This window comes from Stomoxys calcitrans, chromosome 2 (genome assembly GCF_963082655.1).
Source record: "Stomoxys calcitrans chromosome 2, idStoCalc2.1, whole genome shotgun sequence".
In the NCBI taxonomy this organism is placed as follows: domain Eukaryota; kingdom Metazoa; phylum Arthropoda; class Insecta; order Diptera; family Muscidae; genus Stomoxys; species Stomoxys calcitrans.
Window position 1 is genome coordinate 66,043,646 of NC_081553.1, and position 26,318 is coordinate 66,069,963.

At 34.3% G+C, this 26,318-nt stretch overlaps 1 protein-coding gene across 3 annotated transcripts in view; it reads right to left on the bottom strand.

Annotated features, from left to right (window-relative positions):
* Positions 1 to 26,318, bottom strand: part of LOC106091641 (uncharacterized) — a 171,543-nt gene that overhangs the window by 43,342 nt on the left and 101,883 nt on the right. The window contains exon 1 of one of the 3 annotated variants that reach the window (XM_013258232.2): positions 9,714 to 9,797. The exons of the other annotated variants lie outside the window; for them this stretch is intronic. Coding sequence (XP_013113686.2) covers positions 9,714 to 9,759 — 46 coding nt within the window. The 5' untranslated portion in view covers positions 9,760 to 9,797. Of the gene's footprint in view, positions 1 to 9,713; positions 9,798 to 26,318 lie in introns of those variants that run through there. 3 annotated transcript variants of the gene reach the window in all.

The window sequence follows — 26,318 nt, forward strand, 5'->3', positions numbered from 1 at the left end:
TACAAAATAATTTTTTTTTAGAAAAATTTTAATATTTTTTTATTTTATCCCTTATTATGCATAAAGTAATTCAACTATGACCATCACTTTTGTTATACAACTTCGCTAATGCCCCATATCCATGATTGCTTTGATCATAATCATCATCAATCATCGGTGACTTTGGGAGCCTTCATGTAGATCCTCCATGCCTTAGAGATCTCTCATGTATATCATTTCGTGTTATATCAATTGCTTTTTGTTTTTGTAAACACATTAATATTAGATTTATTATAATTGCTACATTACTTTTTAATGCTCTTCTTCTGTTCTTTTTTTTTTTGCATGGAAGTTTATAAAATGCCTACAAAAGTTTATCCCACACACATCCTCACATATCACTAGATCTACTACTACTTTGATTTTACTTCATAAAATAATCGCTAGCTAATACCTCAGTGTTGCTCCAGGGAGAGAGAGAAAGAGAGAGGACATTTACCTCTCTCTCTCTCTCCTCCTAGAAAGTTCTACTCATATGTAATAAACATTCTGTACTATGGAATGTTGTGCATGTTGGCACTTTAATGCCCATCATCATACATACACACACATATTTGTATATCACCATAATAATAATCATTGTAATGGTCATTATGTTGAACGATGAGGCGGCTGCTGATGTGTCTGTCTGTCTCTATTGTGGCCACTCTTATGATTATGATGCTGCTGCTACTGCTATAACTATTGCCTTTGCTGATTTTTGCCTTTGTGGACTGGCGTTCCTCAATAAATATTTTTATAGAGTTGTATATGCATGCGGTTTTTTTTGTTTTTATTTTTTTTTATTATTACAACAGCGTAAGAAGAGAACGAAAAAAAATTGTTATATTTGTAAATAAGTTATTTCCTGTGGCATTTAAAATGGGAATTTACAAATATGATGGATATGATTATTGTCGGTGTACACATCAGCTGAAAAATCTGTAAGTTTATGCTGGAGGCCTATGATATGGTGTGGGGTTTTTGAAAAAACCAAAAAGGTAGAGAGAAATGTGAATAAGAAAGTAAAAAAAAAAGTTTTTAATAATGAGAAAAATAAACAAGTAAAAAGGCTTTTACGGTCGGGCCGAACTTTATGCCACCTCGGGTATATACACCACCACTACCTTTCGTCATAATCCGTTGAAAAATTCATAATTTATATCCCCATATTGGTTCGATCTGAACCATATACGACACGGATGTAGAAAAGCCTTACACACCTCACTGTCCCAAATTTCAGCGAAATCGCTCAATAAATGCGCCTTTTATGGGCCCCAGATCTTAAATCGAGAAATCGATCTATATGGCAGCTATATCCAAATCTAGACCGATCTGGGCCAAATTGAAGAAGGATGTTGAAGGCCCTTACACAACTCACTGTCCTAAATTTTGGTGACATTGGACAATAAATACGCCTTTTATGGGCCCAAGAACTTTAATCGAGAGATCGATCTATATGGCAGCTATATCCAAATCTGAACCGATCTGGACCAAATTGAAAAAGAATGTCGAAGGGACTAACACAACTCCCTGTCCCAAATTTTGCCGACATCGGACAATAAAAGCACCTTTTATGGCCCCAAAACCTTAAATCGAGAGATTGGTCTGTATGGCAGCTATATCTAAATTTGGACCGATCTAAGCCAAATTAAAGAAGGATGTCGAAGGGCCTAACATAACTCAATGTCCCAAATTTTGGCGAAATTGCATAATAAATGCACCATTTATGGGCCCAAGACCTTAAAACGAGAGATCGGTGTATATGGCAGCTATATCCAGCCCACCTAACACAACCCACTGTCCCAAAATTTTGGCAAAATCGGAAAATAAATGCGCCCCTGGGGTCCTTCACACCCTCCCTGGGGTCCTTCACACCCTCAAACATAACTTATTTACCGATCATGCCATTATGGGGCTCATTTAAAATGTATTTGAATGAAGAACACGAATCTTATATTTACTTTAATGGCCAAGTGATCAACCCCGAAATATAAGGGGTAGACTCAATAGCCGAGTCCAAACGGCGTGCCGTAGTGCGACACCTCTTTGGGAAGAATTCTGTGCAAGACCATGCATGGCATGGTACCACGCAAATGTTGCCAGTATTAAGAGGGGGATAACCACCGCTTTAAATTTTGTCCGATGTTCTCGCCAGGATTCGAGAGAACATCGGAAGAAGATTCTAGTCTTCGACATTTGCCATCGACAGTCGAATCCTTTACGTTTTAAAATACAAATTGTCCTAAATCTCATCTTACTGAAGATTATAATACAATTTTTATAATCCCTTTTGCATGAGGATATTTAAAGAATAAAGAGTACTACTCCTTTTTTCTTCCATATAGGAAAATTTGCCTTATCCCCAGTCTAGACACAAAGCTACGCTTGAGAGTCCCTAATTACAACAACCAAAATGGGGGAGAAAATAAATTCCAAGTATGTATCTTCATGCCTCGCATAGAAAAACTTGAAAAAAAATCTTTAATTTTCTCCTTTGAGCTACAAAGGACAACAAATAAATTAAAGGGGGGACGAAGCAGCAAAACAACTCGCTTTGCCTCTTTGCCTATTGCATGGAGTATGCATTAACAAAAGCCCTTCAAAATGAATGCACACAAATATGTGGGAGCTCCCTTTGCATGAAGTCTCTTTAATGGAGGGAAATGCATTTTATGCGGCACTACCATCTACCACCAGCGGCAACAAATCCCTGCAACAGATGTTCAATTTTTTGTTCTTGTTCAATTCTTTCATGTGTGTTTTGCCTTAGCAAATGCTTTGTGTGTCTTCTGCTACTTCCAAGTTGTTAAAGGTGCATTAAAAATAGAAGAAGAATCCATGAAAAAAAGATAGCTCGTGATATTAGTTTTATTTTTTTTTTCTTATTTTCCTATTTGTAAACGTTTGCTGCTTTCTTTGGTGTGTGGTGGCTCATTTGTGTATATTTTTTTAAAAATAGTTTTTAAAACAACTTTTTAGTAGTACGTGCACTATTAAGAGCAAGGGGGGTGGTATGAGAGGAAGAGAAAAGACAATTCGGATTCAATTTTGCCTTTAGAAAAAATTATATTTGTCTTTAGGGAAAGTTCATACAAATTTTTTTTGGAAATTTGTCTTACCAGGAAATTTCATGAAAATTTTGTCTTTAGAGAAAATTTCCTGAAAAATTTGGTTTTAAGAGAAAATTTCCTGAAAAATTTGGTCTTAAGAGAAAATTTCCTGAAAAATTTGGTCTTAAGAGAAAATTTCCTAAAATTTTTGTCTTTAGAGAAATTTTGTCTTAAGAGAAAATTTTATGGAAATTTTGTCTTTTAAAAAAATTTACTGGAAATTTTGTCTAAGTGAAAATTTTATGGACATTTTGTCCTAAGTGTAGTTTAGGTAAGGTTGAAAAGAGGGTGCCGATATTAATCCGCCCCATGACACTATGGACATACACCTAAGCCAGTAATCAGCTTATTGTGCGCTCTAAAAACTAAAAAGTAACCTCGAACAAGTAAAAAAGCGTTAAGTTCGACCGGGCCGAACTTTGGATACCCACCACCTCGGGTATATACGTAAACCCCCTTCGGTCAAAATCCGATGAAAAATAACAACACAACTCACTGTGAGAAATTTCGAAAATGCGAAATCGGACAATAAATGCGACTCTTATGGCCCCTAAACCTTAAATCGAAAGATCGGTCCATATAGCAGCTATACCCCTAACCTGGACAAATCTGAGCCAAATTGAAGAAAAATGTCGAAGGGCCGAATACAACCTACTGTCCCAAATTTCGGCAAAATTGGACAATAAAAGCACCATTTATGGTCGAAAGACCTTAAATCGAGAGCGGTCTATATGGCAGCTATATCCAAATCTGGACCGATCTGGGCCAAATTGAAGAAGGATGACGAAGGGCCCAACACAACTCACTGTCCCAAATGTCAGCAAAATCGGATAATAAATGTGGCTTTTATGAGCCTAAGATCCTAAATCGTCGGATCGGTCTATATGGGGGCTATATCAAGATATAGTCCGATATAGCCCATCTTCGAACTTAACCTGATTCAGCTCTATATCTTTATTTTTAAAGACTGATTTTCATAAAATTTGAAAGTAAAAATTTCGTTAAAATTAAAAAGAAAATTCATTAAATTTAGAAAAATTTTCATTAAAATTAGAAAAATTTTCATTAAAATTAGAAAATTTTTTATTAAATTAATAATAGAAATAATTTTAATTAATAATAGAAACATTTTCATTAAAAATAAAAAATTTTCATTAAAATTAGCAAAATTTTCATTAAAATTAAAAAAATTTTCATTCTAATTAAAAAAAAAATGTCATTCAAATTAGAAAAAAAAAATCATAAAAATTAGAACATTTATCAATCAAATTAGAACAAAAATTTTCATTCAAATTAGAAGTATTTTTATTAAACTTAGAAAAATTTTTATTAATAATAGAAAATTTTACATTATAAATAAAAAATGTCATTAAAATTAGGAAAATTTTCATTAAAATTAAAAAAATGTTCATTAAAATTAAAAAAAAATGTCATTAAAGTTAAGAAAATTTTCATTAAAATTAGGAAAATTTTCATTAAAATTAGGAAATTTTTCATTGAAATGAGCAATATTTTCATTATAATTAAAAAAGTTTTCAATCAAATTAGAAATATTTTTATTAAACTTGGAAACAATTTTATAAATAATAGAAAATTTTTTATTAAAAGTAAAAAATTTTCATTAAAATTAAGAAAATTTTGATTAAAATTAAAAAAATGTTCATTCAAATAAGAAAAAAATTTCATTCAAATTAGAAAAAAATTATCATTCAAATTAGGAAAAAATTTTGTTAAAATTAGGAAATTTTTTATTCAAATTAGGAAAATTTTCATTAAAATAAAAAAAATTCATTAAAATTAGGAAAATTTTCATTGAAATTAGAAAAAATTTATTCTTTAGAAAAAAATCATAATATTAAGCATTTCGTCAAAAGTTTTTCTTTGGAAAAACTTCAACTGAAATGTCCTTAGAAAACAAATTTATTTAAAATTTCATGCAAAATTTGGCTTTATAGAAATTTTTTTCGAAGAAAATTTCATTGAAATTTTGCCTTTAATTATTTTGTTAATTTTTCCTTTCCATCATCATCTCCCCTCGTATTTTGTTTTTATTTTTTCTCCAGTTCCTCCTTTATTTTTTAACTTCATCGGATACAAAAAAAAAGTATTTTTGATTTTATTTGTGTGCCGCCTGAGTGCGTACTACGTGCATATATATGAGTGGTTCATGTTGAGAATTCATGTGTATTAGACAATGCAGTGTGCTCGTATTTATGCATGATGATGTTGGTGTATGGGGGGTACCTACAGTGATAAAGTGGTGTAAAAGCAAAACGCACCGGAAATCATTCATATACCACATGAATTGACTAAGCTAGTAAGTAAGTGAGTGAGTGAGTGAGTACTAAGCGAGCACTGAGCATAAGCAATTTATTCAAATTTATGCCACAAGTGATGGATACTCGTTGCATGCACAAGCAACGAGTAAGCATTAAGCATGTAGCCCTTAAATAATACAAACAAGCACTGAAGATTTGAGGAACATATCATCACTAATACACACACACACACATAACACCAAGTAACTGTCATTAACGTTGAATTTAAAGTTACAAACTTAGAAATGCTTGCAATCATTGTCAAGGTATTGGTATGGTTAATAAATTTTAGTTGTTTACATACAAAAAGGTTGGTTGTGGTTATTTTAGGAGTTACCATCCGTTCCTTTTTGGGCGGAAGTTAACCAAATAAAAGAATTACTAAATGAATAAATTCAAAATTCAAAATCTGTACTTTCACAGGAGATGGATGTTTGTTTTACTCCTACGCTTTTTCTCCCTTTTGGATTAGTTTATGTTATAACTTTTTCTTGTGCGGTCTTGCTTTTTGTGATGCTTTCAATCATTCCATTGTTATTGTCTCCCTTTCCTTTAACTTCTCTTAATGGGTTATTTTAGGGGTATAATTTTTGTTTCGTTGCATGTGTGGCTTTTCTGTTGGCCTGCTGTCTGTCATCTTTATTGTTGATGTCTTTCTGTTAGTTTTGACATTAATGTTTTGTATGGTAAATGTTAAACAAATGTTTTTGCTTTCGATTTTGTTTTTCTAAAAATATAGATTTTTAACATTTTTCATTTAAGGCATAGAGTTGTATGATTTGAAAGTGGGTTGATGAATGCAACAGAAACATCAAAATGCATTAAATCGGTAAAACAAGAATGTATTTGATTAATGTGTTGTTAAAAGAAAATAATTTTGGATGCTTAAGTTTTGTGGAGCTAAAAGCAGAGCTATTGAAAAATAGTGCATTAAAAGTGTAGGATATAACATTATTAAAGAAAATCGTTTTCTTCTTCTGCTTTTTTGGACTTAAAAAAATAAAAAAATCTTTACAAAAAGTAAACCACCACCCTATGAAAGTAGGAAAAAAGGCTACTTCCATAGAGTGCTGGTATAAAAACTTATAGTGCGTTTATAACCACTCCAAATATAAATTTTGCCAACAATCGAACATGGTTTTTGTTATGTCTACAAAGAAGCAGAAACGCGCTAAGATTGTTCTGGCTGAAAACTTGGGCACCCGCGGCCTGAATTCAGCTAACAATGTGTATAAACTAGCTCAGTTGACTTGTGGAACGAATGAGGCTCATAGGAGCTCTTTTAACCCATTAACGACCAATGGGTAGAAAAATTAGGACAAATCAAATTGTCCAAGATATCACAATACGGGATTCAATGGCTTAAAATTTCTGAAAACCGTTTGATGCTTTCTATTTCAAACAAGTAAAACTGAGCAAAGTTCAAAAAGACCGCGTATTATATACCCTCCACCATGAATCGTATGTGGGAAGTTCTTTGCACGTTTCCTCTAACGCAAAAACCTAAAAATTTGGAGAATTGACTAATTTAGGTACTCAAGGCGTCAAATCGAGATATAGGATTATATGAAAACTTTATAAGGTTATGGATCGATTCGAGCCATAGACATTGGAGATCATAGCAGAAGTCTTTGTACAAAATTCCAGGACTCTTTAAAAGCTCGAAAAGTCAAAACGCGAGATCCGTTTATGTAGGAGCTTTATCAGTTTGTGGATTAATTTGGACCAAAGAAGACTATAGTTAGAAGTCATAACAAAACGCCACCTGTAAAATTTCAGTCAAATCGGATAATAAATGCCCTCTCTAGAGGGTCAAGAAGTCAAATCGGGAGACCTACACTTATAGAAGGCATTTGTAAAAAATTTCAAGCGCCAAGCTTTACTCTGTCGAAAGTTTGCTTGCTTTCGACAGGTAGATGGATGGACTTGGCTAAATCGACTTCATTTTGTGATATTCGCGAGGGGGCGGATTCTCCCCCTAACACCAGTATTCAAAAACTCAAGATCTCGGAGATGGGTGCATAGATTTAAGTAATATGGGGCGTCCCCCATGGTTATTTAAGGGGTTACTATGGTAACCCGAAAATAACCGTGGGGGACGCCCTACCGCAAAACTCACCCAAACGGAAACGTTACCAATTGGGACATCAAATGAAAGGTATTTCAGTGTAGAGTACGGATTTGATATAAAAAATTGACACCAGGCATCGGGAGGCCCGCCTCATCCCCAAAAACCACCCAGAAATTACATGTTTATCGATTGCGGCAAAATGGGTAGATTGCGAAACTTAATTAAAAATTTGGGATAAAATCGCAAGGGGCTGCCCCAACCCGAAAGCCATCCCCAACAGGACATGTACTTGAGAGTAGATTACGAAATTTATATATAAATTTAGGTCAATTCCCTGGGGGTATGGAACTCACATGGTACTTGAAAGTAGAATACGAAACTTTTATAAAAAATTTGGGTCAAATCCCGACCCCCTGCTCCACTCCAAAAGTATGTCCCAAACGGGACAATATGAGTTACGTAAGGTATTTGAGAGTTAACGGACTTTGGATACTCAGCGCCTCGTGTATATATGTTAACCGCTAATACCAAATATAGACCGATGGGGGCCATATTGAACGCGGATGTCGAAGGTTTTAACGAAACCCACTGTGCCAAATATTAGTGAAATCGGATAATAAACGTTGCATTTATGGACTACTAAATGCAAATACTCTACTCTATTCTACTCTACTCTACTCTACTCTACTCTACTCTACTCTACTCTACTCTACTCTACTCTACTCTACTCTACTCTACTCTACTCTACTCTACTCTACTCTACTCTACTCTACTCTACTCTACTCTACTCTACTCTACTCTACTCTAAAATTTGGCGTGTTTTGGTTTTTATGTTCAATGTTGGCAAAAAATCTATGTAAACGGTTAAAATTGATATTATGGAAAAATAATCCCCTGAAGAAGTCAAAAATAAGTGACGAAACGTTGGGAGAAATGCAATAAAAAAAAACTGTTATTACTTCTGTGACCAGAATGGTCCAATTCAGTTTATAACTTGATATAGCTGTCATATAAACCGGTCTTCATATCTGACTTCCTGAGCCTCTAGAATGCTCAATTGCCACCTGATTTGGTTGAAATTTTACAAGTAAAGTTTTTCTATGATTCCAACTGCCGTGCCGACTATGGTCCAAGTAGGTCTATCGCCCGATTGAACTTCTTCAACCTGTAGAGGGCGCAATTATTTTGCTGCAATTTAAATAGTGATATTGTTTATGACTTCTATAGTCATGCCAAGTACGATCCATCTGTATATGAATATATATCTCTTATATTGTTGGAAAAGTCATTCAAAGAACGTGTCAAATACGGTGCATGGCGGAGGGTGTATACGATTCGGCCCGGTCGAACTGAACCCACTTTTACTTGTTAAAATAAAGAAACCATCAAAAGCAACAAGACATTAAAAAGATTTTCGGTCACCTGACTCCCAACAAATTTTTAGAAATTTGTGGTTTCAAATATTGAGCTAAATAGCATTGTTGACTTTTGACAAAAACATGACATTATATGGAGAAAAAAAATTATTTAATTAGTTTCCTTCGTCCACTATATGTTGTGTTAAAACCGCACTGCGATACCACTTTCCTAATTCGGGCTAGAATTTTCCCAACACTGATTTATTGGGCGATCTTCTGATACCCTCATTAAAATTATAAAAACTAAAACCTACAATAATTTTTCCTCACAAATTGATGTTTGAAATTTAAAAAAAAAAAATATTACATAAATAAAAATAATTTTGTATTTACATATCATATTTTAAGGCACCACATACGTCTTTTGGTAATAAAAAGAAATTTAGTAATTTTTTTAAGAAAGTAGAAGTAGACTCTTGCTTACGAAAGTATTAAAAAAATTTTTGGAAATCCACGATTTTAAAATTTGTTTTAATAACATTTTATAGTTTTAATTTTAAATTGTATAATTTTAAAATATTGTTCCAAAATGTAACTACTCATCAGCTGTTTTTAAGTTTTTTTTTACTACACATTTTTGTTTTTTAATTTGTTTTCTTATATATTTTAATTTCTGAAATTGTGAGAAATTCAAAAAATAAGAAATTTTTTCGACCCTCCTTCATAGGGTAAACATATTGAAAAGTTCCTTCATTTCTAAATCTGCAATTATTTTAAACCTTTTTAAATTATTCTTTTTTCTTAAGTTCTATGTAAATATTCTCTAAACACTTACCACAACAAAACGTATCCATTTCAATTTCATCCATTTTCAAAACCATCTTTAATCTTTTTTTTTTCAAAAAAAATTAGGTTTGAACAAATCACCAAAAATCTCCTATCTCCTATGAGATATCAAATCAAAATTCCAAGCCAATATATAAATGTTCACAAATGTCAGCACTTTTAATAATAACAATATCGTATCAAACGAAAACAGTCATTCATAATTGCAATGCATTCTGTAATAAAATTTTCCATTTGCATTTTTTCCTTAATTTTCACGTACGCGTCTTTTTTTTAAATCTTTTATTGTTTTCTTAAGTTAAACTATTGCGCGCAGGCGTAACTTTGCGAGACCTTCAACTTTAACAAAACGCATACACATAACAACTGGGCCCTATTAACCAGGCAGGATAGGTTCTGTGGTAAGAAAAGCTCTTGGAGAAAACTTCTAACCATAAACACGAACGAACGTAATAAACGAACGAATGTGTTAGCCGAACAAACTTAAGCCCGGCTACGACTGATCAAAGCTAAACGAGTGGCTAAGACAAATGAAAACAAATAGAGACGCTCTTTAGAGTTGCCAACAAAAACCATAAAGAACTAGAGAGAGAGAGAGAGAGGAAGAGAGACTATGGGTGGTTGGGTTTTGAGCATGGGTTTAGGTAAACATTGAGAGAGAGAGAGCGTATGGGGAAATGAATTATAGAATTGAATATAGAGATAGCAATTAATAAACACTAAAAAATATGCATTGAGTGGCCGTTCACATTAACACTAACACACTCTTACTTTGTGTAACCATCAAGCAATTCAGCTATAAATATTGAAAATCATAATACACTGGTAAACATGAAGTTAATAAATGAAGTAAAATTTAGCCGAATTTGGGGAATACATCGTATTGTTCCGGACAAAACGATGGGACTGGATGTTAAGTTTGAAATGCAAACTAAAGTATGAATTTTAATATTAAAAATTGGCTCCATTTACCTACAGGGCCACACAGGAACTGTAATTACATAGAAGAAGAAGAAACTATAGAAAACCTTCTGTGTGTGTGTGTGCCGCACTAGCAGTCAGAAGGAGTTCCACTTTAGGTTCTCATTTCTTTGAGAACCTGTCTGATTTAGCGGATGTGAACAATCGCAAGTCATTGGGCTTTTTAAAGCGATCTGGATGGTTCAACGATAGGAAGGAAGGTATCAGAATGGACGAAAACGTCTAAGTGAGTCTGATGGCATACAGCCACTTAAACCTAACATAACGCACATACAAGGCCGCACTGGCTTCAAAATCTCCTCAATTGGGCATATTGGACGTTCATGACAATATGGAACTGAGATGAAAGGCATTCGCGAGTAGTTTACGAATATAGTCAGGAAGGAGCAAAAGGCTAGAGAGGGGGGAAGGCGGACTCTCCCCCTTCCCACAAAAAGCACCACTCAAAACAAAGTGGACCGATCGGCACACAATGGGGCTTAAATAAAAGGTATTCGAGAGTAGAGTACGAATTTGATATTGCAAATTGGGGCCAGGTATCTAGAGGGATCTCCGACCCCGAAAACTCCTTCAAATGTGCATTTTGGGCAATCATGCCAATATGGGACCCAAATGAAAAATATTCGGAAGTAAAATACGGGTTTTAAAAAATGAGATGGAAGTTATAGGAGGGACAGCTCCAAACTCAAAAACCTCCCCCGATATAGGAACTTTTGACATTCATAGCTATATGGGGTACAAATAATGGGTATATGTGAGTAGATAAACAAACTCTATTGAAGAGTTCTATATGGTAGTAAGTAAGCCACATATTTTTAGAGTGTTGTAAATGAAAGCGTAGCGGAGCGGGCCGTGTTAAGCTAGTCTATTATATAACAAGTAAAAGCGTGCTAAGTTTGGCCGGGCTGAAACTTATATACCTTGGATCGCATTTGTCAAGTTCTTTGTCGGGTATCTCTTTATAAGCAAACAAAGAATATTGGAAAAGAAGTGCTATGCTATTGGAGCTATACAAAATTATTGGCCGATACAGGACATACTTGGTTTGAATGTAGGAGACAAAATGCGGCCTGTACTCTGTACACAAATTAAGATGGACAGGCAAACGGATATAGCAAAATCGAAACAGAAAGTCATTCTGAGCCGATCGGTATATTTATCGGTGGACCTATCTCTCTTCCTTCTGGGTGTTACAAACAAATACACCAAGTATATATAATACCCAGTGGTGGTGTACAGTATAAAAATGGAACGATGCAAGCTTTAACAACGTATTGAAATTATTAAAATTCATTTCAAAAACGTTGAAAATCTTGCCGTCACAGTTTACAAAACTAATGCATTTGTTGGCCGTCGTGAAACTCGTTGTCGGACCGCAGTAGAGCAAAATTGTCACATTTGGGGCTCAGAAAACCCAAGACTTATTGTAGAGAAGCCTCTCCATCCCCCACGTTTGACTTTTTGGTGCAGTTTATGGTCCGGCGAGGAGATTGGACCTTGCAAATTGCAATTTTCCCCATGAACATTCCATTACGAACAGGGTAAAACTTTTCACAAATCATGATGATGTACACCACCGAATCGAAGCTCATTGTTCCAAACCGAGTGATACTCCTGAATTTTCCTCCACCATAGGTATACTAATTTCGTCATTCGGTTTGTAACTCATCGATATATTGATCTGAGACCTAACAATGTATATATATTCTTGATCGTCTTGACGTTCTAAGTTGATTAAGACATGTCCGTCCGTTTGTCTGTCTGTCGAAAGCACGCGAACTTTCAAAGGAGGCTAGGCGTTTGAAAATTTTCACATATTCTTCTTATTAGTGCAGGTCGGTTGGGAATGTAAATGGGCCAAATCGGTCCAAGTTTTGTTATAGATGCCATATAAACCGATTTCTAATCTTGACTTCGTGAATTCTTATCCGATTTGACATAGCGTTTTGTTGTTTTTGACTACCAACAACTGTGCCAAGTTTGGACTAAATCGGTTCATAACCTGATGTGAATGACATATAAGCCGATCTGGGATCTCGACTTCTTGAGCCTCTAGAGGGCCCAATTATTATATGATTTAGCTGAAATTTAGCATGGAGTGTTTTGTTTTGACTTTCAACAACTAAGCCAAGTATGGTATAAATCGGTTCATAACCTGATATAGCTTCCATATAAACCGATCTCGGATATTGACTTCTAGTGCCTCTGGAGGGCGCAATTCTTATCAGATTTGGCAAAAATTTTGTACAACGAATCTATGACCTTAAACATACATGCTATGGTTTGAATCTGCCCATAATTCGATAGAGCTCCCATACAAACCGGTCTCCCCAATTTATTTCTTGAGCCCCTACAGGGCGTAATTCTTACCCGATTTGGCTGAAACTGTGCCCAATGACTATGGCCTTCAACATCCAAATCAAGTACGGTCCGAATTGGTCCATGACTTGATATAGCTCCATTAGCATAGCAATTTTTGTAAATTATCCTTTGTTTGCCTATTATGAGATATCGGGTAAAGAACTTGAAAATGAGATCCATGATGAAGGGTATGTAAAATCTGGACGGCCGAAAACACGTTTAAATGTTTTATTTTCAAGAAAGTTATAATTTTTATTGATTTTAATATATTTTAACTAAAATTTTATAAAAAAAAAGTCTTTTGGGCATTTTCATTGAAATTGTAAGTTTAATTTGTAATTTTTCTTTAATTTTTATTTTCTAGTATATAAGCAATTTTAAAAGAGATTTCCAGGATCTCTTTTTTCCCCAGTGTATCGTTTTTCTGAACATAATTTTCATTTTGCTTGTCAACGATGTTCCAAAGGTACGTGCTTAGCTTAGGTTAAACAAAATCGAACTACCTTCGAAAAGAGAAAGAGAGAGGAGGTGGTTGAGAAGTCTTAGGAAAAAGAGATATTTCAAGAAAACTCGGCAGTAGACCGATCGTAATTCAAAGTAAAGAGCTTGCATATAGCTTTATATGACTTAAAAGCCATTTGAAAAGGTGGGAGCGGAGGGTTTGCTTGGAGGGTCTTATAACAATTTCAGACTTTATTTAAAGCCGCATTTATGTCTGCCATTGTATTGACGCCGTTTGTCATATAAATTTGTCGCATTGCCTTTTTATAACTCGGTCTCTCTGCTACTACCGCCACCATTAGTTCCACAATTATTTCTCGAGCATATTACAAAAAATAATGGTAATTTATTTATTTTTTAAGACAAATTATGGCAATACAATTTTGATGGCTATTGAATATAAGTGGCCATTGCTGAGTGGTTGTGTTTGGTTATTTTCTTTGTTGTCTTCTTTGTCTTGACTGCATTTCTTTTCGGGAGTCTTGGGCTACTAAATTAGGCTTGTTTATTGAACTAAAGTTAATATAGCGGCAATTGACTTCTTTATATGGAGAGGGGGAGTAGGTTTTTGGTTTCTAAGTTTGTTTGTATAAACATGCCTCGAGGAACAGTTAGATAGGTCACGCTTTTTTTAGATTCAAGATTTAGATAGATAAGCAATGAATGACACTTCAAATGGTAAATAATGATATTATGGGCTTATTAGGTACATGGAAATGACAGAAAGACAGTTTACCCTCATTGAAAAAGTTTAGTTTCTTATAGCCATTACCATAGGACATTCATTGACATTCAAAGTTGATCTATTGTAGTGTGTACTCTCTCCATCTTTCTGTACAGCTGCATGCCCGTCTGTCAAAATTTTCAAACGAATTACGTTTTTGATTTTTTTTTTTGTATAAAAATAAAGTAGAAGCTAAATATTTTATGGGAATAAAATGTTAGCAAAATTTTCTATAGAATTTAATTTTAAAAAAATTTTCTATAGAAAAAAAATTTTAAAAAAATGTGCTTTCGAAATAAAAGTAAAGGGTGATTTTTTTGAGGTTAGGATTTTCATGCATTAGTATTTGACAGATCACGTGGGATTTCAGACATGGTGTCAAAGAGAAAGATGCTCAGTATGCTTTGACATTTCATCATGAATAGACTTACTAACGAGCAACGCTTGCAAATCATTGAATTTTATTACCAAAATCAGTGTTCGGTTCGAAATGTGTTCATTCACCGTTCAGCGATGAGGCTCATTTCTGGTTGAATGGCTACGTAAATAAGCAAAATTGCCGCATTTGGAGTGAAGAGCAACCAGAAGCCGTTCAAGAACTGCCCATGCATCCCGAAAAATGCACTGTTTGGTGTGGTTTGTACGCTGGTGGAATCATTGGACCGTATTTTTTCAAAGATGCTGTTGGACGCAACGTTACGGTGAATGAACACATTTCGAACCGAACACTGATTTTGGTAATAAAATTCAATGATTTGCAAGCGTTGCTCGTTAGTAAGTCTATTCATGATGAAATATCAAAGCATACTGAGCATCTTTCTCTTTGACACCATGTCTGAAATCCCACGTGATCTGTCAAATACTAATGCATGAAAATCCTAACCTCAAAAAAATCACCCAATAAAATTTCAGCCAAATCGAATAAGGATGAACCGGTTTCAACCATTCTTTGCATAGTTGTTGAAAGTCGTAACGAAACACCTCATGCAAAATTTCAGCCAAATCGGATAAGAATTGCGTCCTCTAGTGGCTCAAGAAGTCAAAATTCAAGATCGGTTTATATGGCAGCTATATCAGGTAATCTCTGTCATTCGTACTCATTCGACCATAGGCTGAGTCTTCGAGAGATTGAGGACAAGGGACGGGTTATGGACGATACGCTCTGCCAGGATTTGCTGACCATTTCCGAGTGGGGTCGAATGAATCGAGTGGATTTTAATGCACGGAAGACTGAGTGCTGCTTGTTGTCACACAAACGATTCGCTGACCCATTACGATCATCTTTGTCTATCAACGGTGTAGATGTTGAGCAATCAGAAGAAGATGTTTAGGGCATGAAAATACAAAGTGATGTCCGTTGGGCTAAACATTTGAAGTGTCGAAAGAAGCATTCAAATGTTTAGGCTTCCTTAAACGGTTTAAGAATTACTTCACTCCATCTGATCTTCTTAACATCTACATCACTTTCATAAGGCCGAAAATGTAGTACAACTCACATGTATGGGCTGGAGCTTCAAAATCATCCCTGGAGCTACTGGAGCGACCGTGTATAGAAGAGAGCGATGGAGTTGATTGGGGACAACCCACCAACAAACCCACATTTCGACGATGATGAAGGGAGGCAATAGAGTTGGATACCCTCTATTGCCTCCCTTCATCATCGTCGCAATGTGGGTTGTTTGGCGCTGTTCTATCGGTACTTTCATGGTGTGTGTTCGTCTAATATTTAACTTCTATTTTCCTGATATAAGGATGTATGTCAGGGATACCAGACATTCCAGGAAGTCACACCCGTTTGTAATTGATTGGCCAGCGGACCGCACAATGCATTGTAGAGAGAATTCTTATTTCGCCAGAACCGTTCGTATGTAGAATGGATTTCCGGCTAATGTTTTTCCCACCCAGTTTGACATCCAAAGATTTAAGACAAATGCCAATAAGCACTACATCCTTTACCCCCCCCAGAAAAAAAGTGTAAAAAAGTATATTTGATTAAAGTTAATTCTAAGTTTTATTAAAAATGCATTTACTTTCTTTTAAAAAATCCGCAATTACTTTTTGGGCAACCCAATATATACGTTATGGGGTCTCAGACGCATTTTTCGAGGTGTTACAAATAGAATGACGAAATTAGTATACCCCCATCATATGGTGGAGGGTATATAAATTATAACTTGTATAAAAGTTAAATTTTTTATCAATTTTATACTAGGCTCCAGAAGGCTCTTTTTTATTCCAAGTCATACTCTCAATTGTGAATATTTTTATTTTACTGTCTACAAAAATATTCTTCTTTTTAACATATATAAACTCATAAACAGACAGAGAGCATTAAATCATATATGTATATATAAATTGTATAAATTTTATGTGCATAAAGACGCCAAATAATGGCCACCAAAACTACTAAAACATGATGAAAAACTACAAGCAACCAGCGAATAAATTATAAAAAAAAAACAACAAGGAACCTTTTGGCTTAACTTCTGCATTCGTTGCTGTTCATTGTTTTTTTTTTTTAATTTTTTATTTTCCTTTCAATCGGTTAAGAACGTGATCAAAATTTGATGTTCGAGGGCAGAAGTTGATGTGGCCCACGGTCAAATTCTGGCGAAATAACATTAAGGGGCATGTACCTATGGCTTGTTTGTTACTTTTTATGGCCATTTTAATATGGCTGTTGCCAATTAAAATATAAATTTTCAATTAACCAAGTTTTTTTTTTGTTCTCTTCCTTGTAGGAAGGCAAAACACCGTTTCTCCAAACACACGCACACACCTAATGACATACACCTCCAATGTTGCCCATGCATATCAGGTGTTGAAATGTTTATGCGCATGCGCGCGCATTGCCATAGAGTACCTTTTAAGGATTATTCGTTTGCCTCTAGTCGATTTGGCTTCTGTTTTCTATGTTTTCTTTTTTGCTGTTTGATTTATGTTAATTTTTTCTGTTCTTTTTTTCTTTTTTGTATCTTTTTCTCTACTGAAAAAAAAAAACAATATTGGTAATGTTGGTCACGATTCAATGATTTAAGGATTAACATAGAAATTTCTACGTGTGTCAGAATTTGTTAAATTCTAAAGGCTTCTACTTTTTCTTCTTTGAGGACTTCTTTTGCCGCTGAGTTGAGTCTTTGGTTATTTTTTGCTTCGAAGAAGTAGTTGAATAGAATAAATGCCAAAATGTCATGATAGTGTCATACATAATCTTGGGATTCTTGGGAATTTTTCTCATGGCAATATTTGTACTATTTTTAACTTTCTGGGAATCTATAATTATATACTGGGAGGACTAAAGACAACAAATATAGCATAGAACTCCCCTACCATAAGTGCAGACCGGTCTGGATGGACAATGTGGAACTCGAATGAAACATATTGGGGAAGGCCATCGTAACACAGAGGTTAGCATGTCCGCCTATGACGCTGAACGCCTGGTTTCGAATTCTGGTGAGACCATCAGAAAAAATTTTCGGCGTTGGTTTTCCCCTCCCAATGCTGGCAACATTTGTGAGGTACTATGCCGTGTAAAAACTTCTCTCCAAAGAGGTGTTGCACTGCTGCACGCCGTTCGGACTTAAAACTTAAATCGGACTGCACTCATTGATATGTGAGAAATTTGCCCCTGTTCCGTAGTGGAATGTTCATGGGCAAAATGTGCATTTGCATAACTTCTAAGTTTAGATCAAGTGTTAAACTCAAAGTGTCAGACTTCAAAATAAACGTGTAGCGACTCTTATACCCTTCACCACAGGGTGGTGTAAAAAATCGAAATATTGGTCTGAGACCCAACAAAGTGTATACAGTGGCACAGAAAAGGCTACATACCCACCAAAAAAAACATATTTTACAAATCGAATTTTTTGTACCATAAATTTTTCTGCCCAATTTCTAATGTAGCAAATATTGTTTACCATGGTTCCCAGTATTATAATTAGTTTAAATTTTAAAGATAAAATCTAATCCTAACTACGTTGCAAATTGCAAATTTTGCCCATGAACATTCCATTAACGAACAGGGGCAAACTTCTCACATATCAATGAGTGCAGTCCGATTCCAGTTTAAGCTCAATGATAAGGGGCCTTCTTTTTATAGCTGAGTCCGAACGGCGTGCCGCAGTGCGACACCTCTTTGGAGAGAAATTTTTCATAGCATAGTACCTTACAAATGTTGCCAGCATTCAGAGGGGAAAACCACAGCTGAAAATTTTTTCTGATGCTCTCGCCAGGATTCAAACACAGGCGTTCAGCGTCATAGGCGGACATGCTAACCTCTGCGCTACGGTGGCCTACTAACTACGTTACCGCCACTTTATATAACTGCTATTCATGAAAAGGTATGTAGACATTTCTGTGTCACTATATATTCTTGATCGCCTTGACGTTCTAGCCATGTACGTCCGTCTGTCTGTCGAAAGCACGCTAACTTTCAAAAGAGTAAATTTAGAAATTTTCCTATTAGTGAAGATCGATAGGGATTGCAAATGGCCCATATCGGTTCATGTTGTGATAGAGCTTGTCATATGCGATCGCCGTTGGAGGATTTATAAGATTTGGCCTGGCCGAACTTAATACCCTTTAACTTGTTAACATTTAAGAAATCTATATTTACAAACTCTTGGCAATATTTATATTAAAAAACTTCAACGAAAGTTTGTATGAATGTTAAGTTTTGATAAAATTTCAAGAATATCAAACTTTTATGAAATTTTTATTATTTTAAATTTTTTATGAAACTAAATTTTTTTTTTATAAAAATTTGAAGTAAATTTTTAAGTGTGACCAAATTTTCAATTACTATCAAATTTTTGCCAAAGTTTTTTGATAAAATATTTTTTGTGTAAATTTTCTATTTTTAGATCCTTGACGCAAGGGAAGCATACAAATTCGACTACAAAAGCTTATTTTGGAAGGATGTACAAGCATTTTAAGTTATAAATGACACTATTCACAAAAGACGCCTTTGCCAGCCTTAGTGAGAGCATAAATATCCCTGTAAAGTGTTATAGATGCTCTGACCGACTTATAGATAGTCTGACAGCGCGTGTCTTTTGGACATGATTTTATCCTAAGGGGACATACAAGCATTTTAAGTTATGTTGAAAAATCGAATAGATTTATCAACAGGTATTATGCCAAGTAAACTGCGAACCAGAAAATTTTGTTACTATATGTATCAAGGTGACTTTTATTAACAAGCCTACTGAAAAGGAGATACAAGCATTTAAGTTTAAGTTATATATTAAATTTAAAATTCACTATGATTATAAATTTTTAAACCATTTTCTATAAAAATTTAAATTTAAGATATTTTTCTTTGAATGCAAAATTTCAACAAATATTTTCATTCAAAAATAATTTTATTTTATATACGCACTACCATAAACTGCTCTCATGTGTTATTCATGCAAAATCGACAAAATTTAAAAAAAATTGGTCAAAATCGTCAAAGATTTTCTGAAAAAACCATCGTCATGCTAAAAATTAGACTTAAAAAATTCTCTTTAGACAAAATTTCAATGACATATTGACTAAATGCAATTTTTTGGAATGGTAGGCTAAAGAAACTTTAAAAGTAAGATTTTATTGAAATTTGGATTTTGAATTCATACGTGAGAAGTATCCCCTGATCCTTAGTGGAATATTCGTGCAAAAATTTACAATTTGACCTCTCCTAATGCTGGCGACATTTGTGAGGTACTGTACCATTTGATATGGCAACCATTTAAAACCTTCTCCCTGCGGCACGCCGCACAGTGATACAAAATCGAAAAAAAATTAGTAAAAAATATTCCGTGTGAGAACAGGTAAAGATATCTCTTTGAAATTTCGAATGATTAGAGTTAAGTTAGAGTTGTTAGCGAGATTGTGTGCAAAATTTCAAGGCCCTAGGTTATCAGGGCGCCTTTTGGCAGGCCCCTAAAGTTGGTGACCTCGGTATTTCGAAAATTTGTAGAGGCTGCCAAATCTTCGTTTGCAATCCGATTTCCAAATTTTTGGATATCGGATCTGGATAGCGCTCAAAAATCCGTTCAAAAAAGTCCATTTGAGGTATACAATAGTTCCACTGGTTTCGGGGATAATCGACTTTTTTTTTTTTTTTTTTTTTGCAATTTTGACCGAGACCGAGGGGACTTATGGTTGGATTTTCATTTTTGTGCATGATTTCAATTCGTGACAAACTGATAACACAGTTTATAAGTTATGCAATTTGGAAGTAAAAAAATGTGAAAAAGTTTATTTTTTTCGCCTTTTTTGTTCAAAAAAGGTGTTTTTATTGATTAGCCTTTACTGAAAAAAACTTTCTTAAACATCTTAATTTTGTCCTTTTTTTGTAATGAGGACATATTGTAAATGCCTTTTAAGTGAAATTTGAACAACTTTAGCGGGTGCTATATGTACTTCAATATGCCCATTTTTTTTATTAAAAAATTAAAAACGCCCTCAGTTCTCAAATTCCAAAGGTCAGATTCCCATTTGGTTTAATGTTTTTTTTACATCATATGTACCCTAAACCCATGCAAAAAATTGTTTGCACCTAACAATATTTCTAGACTCCACAGCAAATATACTAAAAAAAAAGTACGATTTAGAAACCGAAAGGGGTATTTTTGTAAAAAAGTTCGGACAGTATTTATTGTTAGTTTTAAAGACACTTTTGTGTGCGAAACTCAAAAAGAATTAATAAGACATGTCTATTGCTTTTTTTTTTTTTTTCTTAGTAATATTTATCTGCAACCCTGTAAATTATATAATCTTAATCGTTATACATTCTAAGAAGGTATAACCATGTCCGTCCGTCTATCGAAAGCATGCCGTCTTTTGAAGTTGTAAAACTAGGCACTAGAAAACTTTCAGAAATGGGCTATATCGGTTCATATTTAGATATAGCTCCCATACAAAGTTGTCCTTCAATTTGAGTTATTGAGCTTTTAGAATCTTTAATTTTTACCCGATTGGGCTCAAATTCGGGATATAAAATATGTTATCGCCTTTGTATATCGTCCATAGTGGAGAGTACAATTATATAACACTGTACTCTTCACTAGTCGATTAAAACACGCCGTTACTTGTTTTTTTTTTCATACAAAAATGTATGAAAAAAAAACAAGTAACATCTGCTATTTTATTAAAATGGACTTTTTTAAAACTCCTATTTAAGTCTCAAATTCAAAAAAATAAAATTTGATATAATATTCACGTAATTTATCCAAAAACATATTAAGCACGAATTGAGAAAATCTTGATGTTTGCTGACAGATATGTCAAAATTTTAAATTATGAAAGAATGAAAAAAAGCAAAACCATAGGTAAACAAAATAAAACAGAAAATCATAATAAACCTGCATACAAATTACCCTTCAAGAGTTGTTCGTTGTGGTAATCTCGAACAGAATATCTCCAAACTAAGAAGACAGGCATATCAATAGTCAATCAGGAGGCCATGTCAGGGAATTTAGTTTTAAAGTTAAAGACAACATAAAATGTGGTCGAGGAAAAGGCAAATGGCGGAGTTGGCCAATGCAACTTAGAAATTTATGTTGTCTACTAGGACTTGAAATAAACATTTTGGAGAGCCACCAAAGAAATGAGAGCCGAAAAAATCTATAACTACAATAAAATATTTGAATATAGTTATGGTAAAGTTTCGATAATTTATAACTTTTCTTGTAAATAATTACTGCTTTTCAATTTTATAACCCATAGATGTTTTGCCCACTGTGCACAATTTTTTTTCTTTAAGAAATCTCACTTAACCCTTTACATTATGCTCAAATACTTTTTAAAGCCTAAAGAATTTTTTTTTTTTTGAAATATGTTTTTCATGTGCCAACTGCCAAAATTGTCTTTTAAAATAATGACAACTTTGCCATACATTTAACACCTCCATTCAAATTGGCCACCAAAAAACACATTAAAATACTTTAAATCAAAATAATAAAAATACGTATGCCTTTGGGTAAATATTCAGCTATCTGGCTTTTATCTTTCATATTGGCTTCGCTTTTGCTCTATGAGACTCCAAAAGGCTTTGACATTCATTGACATACATGGACATGTGGCCAAAATGACAACATTTCCGTTGACCATAATTTCCATCGCTATACCCCAACACAAAAAACAAAAGGCCCCAAATAGCAGCTGTAATAACATGGCCACTGTTAAAAGAATTCAATACGAAGAGAAAAAAAATATTAAAATAATAATGGTGTTGTAACCCCAAACACCATTAGATATAAAGGAACTAAATTTGAACAACTCAAAGACTAGACATTTTTTCCATATGCCTTTTTGAAAAGAAAAAAAATCTAAATCTAAACAACTAGCACGGAAGCTTTGCAAACGTTTTGTATTTGTTTCTTGTTTTTTTATTAATTAAAAATATGGTAACGCGTGCCATTTTGTACATGAAAACCTGTCAATTGCTACCAGTTGCCATATCTGGCCAAAAATTAAAAAAAAAAAACTTTACCATATTTGTCAACTCTTTTTGTTGGTAGGAGTACAAAACTTGAATTTTTATTTGCAAGCCCTGCTGTCAAGCATAACGACAATTTTCACAACCATTTCTTTGCTTCACTTGAAAATTTTCATAGCCATGAAGAGAAAGGCTGGTTGTGGTGCAATGTGGAGAAAGACTGTTTTTGGTATGTGTAATCTGTAAAAGTGCCTTGGCAAAATCAATCATTTACACCGCCTTACCAAGACCATGACAGCAATTCCATGGCGATGTGCTGACAATCTATATCAACTTTGTGGCATAAATGCTAGTATCAATCGTTTTCAGTATTTCAACAGCTGCTTGGGATTTTTTTCTTATAAAACTTTCAACGTTTTATAGAGTCTTGCATATTGCGTTTGAGTTTTCCTTCAATCTTGTTGGATGCACTCTCACCTGTCATGCAAAATTTGCAATATCTTACTGAAAACAGTGATTGCAAATGGCAATCACTGATCGTTCAATGGGATTTTACAGCTGAATTAAAAAAATTTAATAGGAGATATAGGATAAATAGAAGAAAATTGACACGATTTGGTCACCCAATGTATCGTATAAGACAACTTAGCAGATATTTCCCCTGATTGTTATATCAAATCGAATAAAAAACCGTAGGGCAATAAATTGGTGATAATGTCAAAGAGTAGGTAATCCTCGAAATGGCCGTAAAGAGCTCAAATAACAAATGAATTGCCCTTCAATGGGGACTGGAATGGGTATCAGAAAAACTGGATCCTACTTTGGTTGATGAGACACCAGAGTATGTTTTATATACAAATCACGGAGAGGGTGTTAGTGTGATGTTGATTTGCATTCCGTTGCCCATTGCACTAAAGACTTTTAGAGCGGCACCTACAATTTTGAGGGAAGGTGAATCTGCCATTTTTCTTCCAAATTAAATAAAAAACGTCATTCTGGAAAAAATTGAGCAAGACACTTCTCATAATAAGCCATCAACGTATTCTTCACACTCTAACTCGACCTAGCCATGTACGTCCGTCCGTCTGTGGAAATCACGATACTGATGTAGGTCATAATATTGATGGAGGCCACAGCAAATGAGCCATAACGGTTCATATTTCGATATAAAGTGAACATATAAAATGGTCCTTCGACTGTACTTCTTAAGACCGCAGAATTACTATCCGATGCAATTACTATCCAATTGAGCTGAAACTTTGCACATAGTGTTCCGTTACGACTTACAGCGATCGTGCCAAATATAATCCAAATCGGTGTATAATCTGATTTTATCCGATTGAGCTGAAATTTTGTACGTATCAGTTATTACTTCGAACAGCCATGGTAAGTATTTTCCAAATTGGTCCAAACAAATATAAGCCGATTTCCTGACTAGCCTTCCACAACCCCTCTACGATTTTTTTACTGGTATGGCAGAAATAAAGTATGCATAGTTCAATTCAATTAAAATAATTTTGTGCAAACTTTTAATAGAATTTTTGGTAGTGAGTCCTCAAGATTCGGCCCTGCCGAACTTAACACGTCTACACTTCTTTTATACTATAGAGAGATAAAAGCAGATAAGAGCATAAAAGCCGAGCCGACTATACAATACCTTACACTACCGAGTCTACGTACTTTTTTAGGTTCTAAGATGTCAAAATCTAGTCAAATTTAATTTTTAACCTATTGCAATATCGAATGAAACGCTAAATATTGTAATGATCGGACCAAAATTTTGGTTTCAACAGTTTTGAAAGGCCCTTTCGAATGAAAGTTTTGTGTAAGAGTAAACCTGGACCGATTTTTATGAAATTTTGCGCACATACTAAGACATCAAACCAAAACGCTTCCTTTATTTTGTAAATATTGGACCACATTTGTGGCTTCTATAAACGTATAATGCCATATCGGATGAGAGATATTTAGCTGCGGTCAAAATAATAGGACCAATATAAATTTGTCAAGTCAATTAGCGGTTTTATTCCATATAACTTCCAAACCCACACATCAAATCACAAATGCGACCTGTACCTTCCTCACAAGATTACGTGGACATCAGACGAAAATAGCTAAATCGAATCAGAAAATGATTCTAAGCCGATCAGTACTCTTATCAATGGGTCTAGCTCTTCTCCTCCTTAGCGTAACAAACAAATGCACAAAGTTAAGTACCCTGTACCACAGTGGTTGTGTAGGTTATAATAATATTGAGATAAAATAATATTTAGAAAAAAATAATTTCATGTTATAAGGAAATTATTATCCCTACTAATTCTTAAAAATGCTTTGATCGGAGCTAACACAGGTAAGAGCGCACTCAGTGCCTTTCGGACAGGATTTTATTCATTAGGAAGATACAAGCATTTTAAGTTAAGTTGAAAAATGTTATTAACGTTCTCATCAGATTTCTCTATCAAGGTGTTCCGGGTGCTAGGCGATTTTGCTTATTTATAGTTGGTGTTAGACCCTAAGTCGATAAAGCATTGTCCTTATGTCTGTTTGGTGAATGCATTCTGACTTTTTTTAAGAAATTAAGAATTTTATATTGATATAGGCCGTTAAGAATTGTAATTGGGCTGGAACGGTTTGAATATAGCTTCTAGATAAATTGATGTTACAATTTAATGTTAGGCCCCTAGAAAGCGCTTATATCATCCCATATATTTGATACATGGCACATGGTGTTTGATTTGACTTTCAAGATCCATGGAGAGTAACATCAATGATTTTACTTCTTGAGGCTTTAGACGGTACTATTATTATCCGATTTGGTTTAAATTTTACTCGTAATGTTTTAATGGGTTCTAGCAGCAAAGATAAGCATAATCCATCTCGTTCGTTATTTAATATAGCCTCTTATATAAATCGATCTCTTTTTGAGAAAGGTATTCAAAGATATGGCCGCTTTTTCTTTCTTTTCCTTTTTATTTTCATTACCTTTTCGCTACAAATTTCGTTTTTACGCCCCTTTAATTTTTCAATTTAACTTTTGGAGCTTATGGAAGGGTTACACGCCTTCGCTTAAATTACGAAGGATGAGTATTGTCAGCTCAACTATTTTTTTTTTGATATTATAGTACATATTTTCGCATGAACATTCCATTAAGGGACAGGAGATACTACTCTCATATCAAAGAGTGCAGTCCTATTCAAGTTTTAGCTCAATGATATGAGGCCTCTCATTTTATACCGAGTCCAAATAGCGCGTCGCTCGAAAAGGCTATATTTATAAGAAAAATTAAATCATTTTCAAATCTTATAACCAAGACCCGCCAAGTTTCCTGGTTAAATGTTCCTGGATGTTACCATCTGTCCCCTCTTTTTTGAAACCACTGTTAAAATTTACACACTCGTATCTGCCGCAACGCCCCATCATAACCCATGTGTTTATTTTCTCAACATCACTTCTTTCATATACCTTTTACAGTCAATCAAAAATGTTGGGAAAAATCAAAAAGTATGAAAAAAAAAAACACCAACTTTCCTTTACGTTTTCACTTTTACTTCCTTATGGGGCCATTGAAATGAAAACTATTGAATGGGCGAGGGAGCAAATAAAG